At 37.7% G+C, this 6751-nt stretch overlaps 1 protein-coding gene across 1 annotated transcript in view; it reads left to right on the forward strand.

Moving 5' to 3' along the window:
• Positions 1-6751, forward strand: part of CHFR (checkpoint with forkhead and ring finger domains, E3 ubiquitin protein ligase) — a 21411-nt gene that overhangs the window by 2258 nt on the left and 12402 nt on the right. The window contains exons 3-5 of the mRNA XM_017734731.1: positions 4706-4815; positions 6365-6424; positions 6578-6751. Of these exons, the coding sequence (XP_017590220.1) occupies positions 4706-4815; positions 6365-6424; positions 6578-6751 (344 nt within the window). The remainder of the gene's footprint in view (positions 1-4705; positions 4816-6364; positions 6425-6577) is intronic.

Here is a 6751-nt window from a genome sequence, read left to right on the forward strand (position 1 = left end):
TAACATATTTAATTGCCTTCTGGACTGTTGGAACAGGGATTTAACATGATATCCTTCAAAACCTCAAATGTGAAACTTTCCTCTTTATCTATGTACATCATGGGCACATTCCTCTGGCCTGCCAAAGTGCCTCTGATGGCAGCTCTACCCCTGCTTTGTTGTCGTCTGCAAACCTGATAAGGGTGTATTCTTTCTCCTCTTCAAGGTTGTAACTAGAGATAGGTCCAGGATAGATTCCTGGAGGGTTTTTACTCCCAGAAGCTGTGGGATGGAATGCTAAATTTTGGGGAAAATACCAGGCTTAATTGGGATATCTAGGCAAGGTTTACAGTTGTCATTCTTCAATATAATCCTGAATTTCAGGATGTTCCCAACAACAAACCAAGCCATGTTTGCTTATCATGGCAGCCTGAGTGTAGCTGTACATCTAAGCTTGAGAAGCTGTCCGTGGCAGAATTGGTTTAGACCAATGTTATGACAGAACAAGCTGAATAAATTGTGCATGATGCAGAAACATTCCTGCCTCTTTTATTTTTTTTCCCCTTACCCACCCCCTGAGGCAGAAGGTGCAGCCAGCAGAAAACTAGCAAAGCCAAATTAAAGTTTATTTTGTGTATGGTGTATTTATGAAAAGGTGAGGCTTGTTACAAGGTAGTCTAGCAGAAAGGCTGCATCCATGGAGTGTTACCAGGAAGCTGCTTGTGCCTGTTACACTTCTGTGTATCAACAAAGAGCAAAGCCCTGGAGTGCTCTCCCTCCTGTGAGTTGAAGTGTGGCTGCCAATTGCTGAATAAAGAAACCAAACAGGTTTGATATGACTGCTTGTGGAAGACTCTTCTGGTTCTTCTGGGTCTTCCAATGTTTGTGCCAAATAGCAGATGAGTCCCAAAAAATAAGGCTGAAAGGAGATGATTCTTGAATGTTTGAGTTGGCAGTACAGATGCCCAGAGTCTCAGAAAAATACTGCAATGTCAGCTTTTTCTTCTCTGAAGTGGAAAATAGTTTGGAAACGTTGCTGTGGTCAAGCTCAGATTTTTCTGGTGAAGAGGAATGCATTGAAGGAGGCACTGAGTGTGGGACAGTCAAACTGAGTGGACTTTGTTTCTCTTTTGTAGCTGATCCAAAGAATATCATCACATATATGTAGGCAGCCAACACTGGGTTTTATCTTCTGATAGCATAATGAGTTCTTGAATCTTCTTTGGAAAGAATTACCCAAACCTTGCAGGTGGAAGAAAATGCGTAGAGCATTCAAAATTACTGAGTAAATAAAAGTTTGGAAGTAACAAAAGCAAAGAGTTAGCAAATAGTACAATAAAATACTCAGACTCACCCTTTTTTGGGATATGTTTCTGCTTTATTTTCCAAAGCATGCACTAGTTGCTTTATACTGCTTGAAAGAAAACAAACTGTACAAGCTGACCTAACACAGTGGAGGCAGCAGTTGGATTTCTCCCAGTAAAAGCAATTGTAAAATTCTCCATTTTGAAAAAGAAATTTTAAAGACAACTAATGTAATTTGTTATTTTCTAGGATTTTTTTCCTTTTAAGATTCTAAGTAGTAAGTGATGTTTCAGATCAGGAAACGATTTACACAGGGCTGATACTCATATGACAGGCAAGCAGATATTCCCTTTCTTTGAGTAAATCGGAGGTTGATCTGCAGCTGGTGTTGGTGTCCCTTCTGCTACTAAATTCTCCTCACCCTCCAGTCAAAACTATGTCTATGAACATTGAAAGAGTGGAGAATTACAGTACAGAAAGGATTCTGTACCTTAATAGAATTCAAAACTCATTTCACTTTGCAGGGTGTTCAGGATTATGTGCACTTAAATAGCAGATAACTATTAACCCAGAAGCTTTAACATAAACTACATTCTTTTCCTGGATGGATGCAAATAATTATTAAAAAATTATTAGACTGACATTTTTCTTGGAAGGATATGAAAGTTTCTTAAAACACATAGATCATTCACCTACTTCAAAAGTAACCCTGTTCTGAGTGAAGCTGTTCACGTCAATTCTGCACAGCAGATGGGATTGGGAAGTAAACAGAATTTATGGTTCATTAGTGAAACTGTGGAGTCATCAACCACATTGGAATTGAATCAAGGCCTGATTTTTTTCTTTTACTGTTTAAAAGAGTGACATTGGAACCTTTTGTGACATAGTTTCACAATACAGACAAATTATATCTGATAGTGCTGTTTTTCTTCTCCCCTTGAAAAATGGTACAGCCAGTTGGCATCAATTCAATATCAAATCCTAATGAATGGCCTTCATGTTTGGGATTCTCATTGTACTTTCTGCTTACTTTATGGGGACTTTAATTTGAAACATCAGAGGAATGTACAAATGTCATAATTTATCATGTGTGTCTGGTTAAAAAATACCCACAATATTAATCTGGAATGTCACCATATCTGTTAAAAGCCTCATGCTAAAGCCTGAAATTGGAAATGAAAGACCAATACAATTATTTGGGATAGCTGAATAATCTTTTCCCTTTGGTTATTGGCTGAGAGATAACTACAACTGCTTTAGTTTACTAATGCATTGAAGAAAAGCTTATGATTTTCTGTGCTAAGTGATATCCATTTATTCCCACTTCATCTGGGTCCATGTGTGCCAAGTAATTCATTAGTCAGCTCTCATTGAAGTCTGTGTAGCTACAGAATTGAAAAGATTTGGCTGTCTGTAGTCAATTTGGTGAGCAGGGTCTTGCATAGTTCTTTCTGGAGCTTGCTTTGTGAGACCAAGCCTGAGTGGTTACTAGATGTGTGATGTTTGGGGTTTTTTTTCCTTTTGTTTTTTCCCCTCCAAAAATACCTTGAGTTATTGTCCCCCAGAATAATCTTGGAACTTGGCAGTCATGACAGAGCTACTTCATAAATACTTTATTGTGACATTTTTTCTCCCTATGTTTAGTGAAGTGTCTGGGTTAGGAATTGCCTGTAGAAGCTAAAACTCAGTAAAAGACAAGTCTTGTTACTTGAATTTAGCTGATTTATTACAAAAGAAGGTCTAGAACACTTGGGGCAGATGGGAGATGCATGCTGTGTTGTGCCTTCTGGAAAACTGAGGAGGTCAAATTTGTTGTTTCCTAGTTTTGTTGAAGGCCCTCTGACAGGTTTCAGGGGTTGGTGTAAACTTTACTATTTATTTGGCAATTGAGGGAGATACAATTTTTGCTTCAACGTAATCTTTTTTAACAGTTATCGCTACCAACACTACGAAGTTAAAAATCAGTGTTGTTTCTAACAGACTGACTAAAATTCTGTTTTCCTCCTAACTGCTAAACTTTGGCATTCATTTAGTGGTTTCTCTGTTCTGCTGGTTCTTTAGTGCTTATGTCTTTCAGCCTAGTCAACATCAGTATGCCTGAGGGAAAAAAGACAAGCTATAAGTAGTCTTCTTGCTTGTAGAAGCTTGAAGTTTCGTCAATGTGACCCAAAGATTTTGTTCATTTCTTGATGTTTAAAGTAGCATTACTATTTTTTTGGTATCCCATTATTTATGTTGGATTGGCTGATTCAACCACGTAGATGGTGGAAGCAGCTGCAGCAGCAAGACCAAGAACTAATAGCTTGATCAAGACTTGCTGTAGTGCTTCCAAAGGGCTTGTTTTTCCTTTTGAACTTTTAATTCATACTTTTGTGTTAGAAAAGAGGAGGGGGAAGGTGCTGATTTCCAAATAACTCCCCTGCAGTGAGGGACAGTCCGTGGTGCCCTGGGCACGGGCAGTGCCTCCAGGAGGTGGCAGCACAGCTTTGCTGGTCTTCCTTGCGGCTGCTCTGCAGAGAGGGAAAAGCAGGCATTTTCTGTTCGTTCATATTTGGTACCAGTTGCTGAGATTTTGAGTGGCAGAAGTCTGAAATTCTGCAGAAAGGGCTGCAGCCCTGAAGGAGGCTTACTGCAAGTGAGCTGGAATTATTCAGTACTTGAATAACTTGACTTGGTTATAAAACATTAATGGCTTGTGTATACAACATCACCCATAGTTAAGGGGATAAAGAAATTAATCAGCAATGCTCTGCATTTTCCTTTTCCCTAGTTTAATTTCTTCTGCAGGTCTTGAATTTTTTATCAATATCAAAACAATTCATTCCAACTCATCTTTCATTATGTATAACTTTTTTCCACCTCGTTAACTTCTCACTTTCAAGTCACAAACAGTCCAAGTAACCTCACAATTTTAGGTTTTTTCCTTTTTGAAGGAGGAGGGGGGAAAAAAAATTAATGCTGCATGGCATCCCTGACTGTACAGGAGAAGTTCCTTTGTCAGAGAATGTCTTATGAGATTCCCAGTGTTAATTGGAAGACACAGCCTGGAACTTTTTGAATAGAACTCGTGTTGTCCTTTTGGGCTTTATACTTAAAGGGTGGAGACTATTGTACAGAAACAATCATCTAATTATTTGGAGACGTTGGCCAAATATCAGGGATCTTTTGTCTGTCAACTGCCATCTCTTTACCAGTAACTGCAAATGAGCTTTGAAGTTCCAGTGGCTCTGCACTTCTGTCTTTGGGAGAAATTTTTTGTTTCTAGACTTCCTTTTTTTTTTTTTAATTTTTTTAGTCCACTTACATTTTTGGGGGGCAGCCAATAGTTTTTCTTCTTTAAATGTATCATGTGTTTTCCCTTCCTTCTCCCATGTAATTATGAAAACATTTATGCAAAGTTATCTTTTCTTTCTCTTTGCAGTACTAATGGAACAGTAATTAATAAACTGAAAGTGGTTAAGAAGCAGACATACCCATTACAGACTGGGGATGTGATCTATGTTGTTTACAGAAAAAATGAGCCAGAGAACAGTAAGTGAATAATATTTTTTAAATGGCATTCTTAGTCATTTTCTTTTGAGTCATGAGGGAAAAGAAATACAAGTATAATAAAATTGAGTAGTTCTTTTTTAAAGAGAAATATGTTTAAAACAAGTCTCTAGAGAAGAGGTCATGGATGTGCCAGTTTTTACAGAGACAAATCTGAGCAACTGTCTGAAATTGAAATGTGCCTGGAAGTAATTTTGGTAGAACTAATGCATGGAAGGGTAAGTAATGAGGTTCTAATCACATGTCCAGTGCTTCTTTTAGAAATCAAATTGCTGGGGTAGTTAGTGATACTTTATATATCCCAGTGAAGCAGTTTTTGGCACCAGTAGGAAAGGCTGCAAAAGCTTTTTGTTTTGTGGGGGGGGGGGGTTTGTGTGTGTATGCTGGGGTTTTTTGTTTTAAAGAGGGAAGAGGTGAAATGAGGGGGAGATGGGCAAAGCCCTACAGTGAAAGTAGAATTAGTAAACCTGGAACAATGCTGTATTTACAATATGAACTGTTAATTTAAAAAATTCTGGATACAAACTCACTGTTGAAATACTTCCTTTATGAAATTGCCATTAATTTATCTACAGACAGATTTATGCTGTCTGATGTAAATGTTACATGAAGCAATGATAAGCTATATTTTTCTGCTTGTATAGTTTATCTCACAAATCCTTTCTAAGTTGGCACTATTGCACTAGATTCTACTTAATGAATCAGTTGGGTGAATTTTCCAGGTAATGAACTGAATCACTGATTTCTGTTTGGGTTAATAAACAGTTAAATTACCAAGCCTCAATTTTTGCTTTTTCAGCTTTTCCATCTTCAAACACAGAGAAGAATTTATATTTGGCATGCCTGTTTGTCCATTCTAAGTCCTACTGAAGGAGACTATTTTAAATTCTGATCAGAAAAATGATTGCTACAAACTAAGACAGTCTTATTTGCTTGTAGGTGGTTGGAGGTGACAAAAAGGTAGCAAGCTAGAGGAATTTTTGGAACAATATTAAGTTGAAGTAAGATGGAAAAGAAAAGGATATTATCAGTTGGTTTTATTAATAGAGTCTAAATTAGTTTCTGGCTGAAATTTATGGCATGTCCTAATTGGTATTTTTGAGAGTTCATGTATCTCCCAAAGAAATGAAATAATATTGATTGAAGAGGTTGAGAAGTGAGCTCAGAAATAATAAGCTTCTTTGAAGAACTTTGATTCAAATATCAGTAAAAATACAGTCTGTTCTGACAGAACAGATTTTAGGTTTAAGAAATGATTAAGCCTCTGGTTCCATGGCTGGCACAAGTTAAACGTCACACAAAAGCTGCTCTGCCTGGTTTCCTGAGAAGAAAAGATCTTGCTGTGCTGCTCCTAATTGCCTCCTAAGTAGGAGTATTAACGTGGTACTGTTGAGGTGACCCCTCATTTGCCTCTTCCATTGTCAGACACTTTGGGGATGCAGCCACTTGTGAATTGAAGATATTTATGTGGGATTAAGTTTAGTGAATTTTTGTTTAAAGAGTATGATGAATATTTTTAAATCTCTTTCAGATGTTGCTTATCTTTATGAATCCTTAAACACAAAACATGATGCAACTCAAGAACCAGTAGGTAAGGAAGTAATTCAAGATCCATGAAGAGGAGCTAAGCTCCAATGACTAATGTAACCCTCTTGAGAGAGTTTGATTCCTTGGAATTTTGAAGCCATGATATGGTGACTGTCACACAGATATTTTTCTTTCCTTTCCCCCCTTCCAACTGTAGAAGTTAATGTAGAAAACCAATGCCATGTGACCAAAGATACCTCAAGTACAGGAAGAAGTAATGATGAGACCCAAATTACCTCATCACTGTCAGCTACTCAGTCTTGCTATGAGGAACCACAGCCATCTACTTCTACATCTAACCTCTTTAATGCTTCTTCTACCTCTCCGGTTG

Source organism: Corvus brachyrhynchos, unplaced genomic scaffold, assembly GCF_000691975.1.
Source record: "Corvus brachyrhynchos isolate BGI_N302 unplaced genomic scaffold, ASM69197v1 scaffold114, whole genome shotgun sequence".
Classification (NCBI taxonomy): domain Eukaryota; kingdom Metazoa; phylum Chordata; class Aves; order Passeriformes; family Corvidae; genus Corvus; species Corvus brachyrhynchos.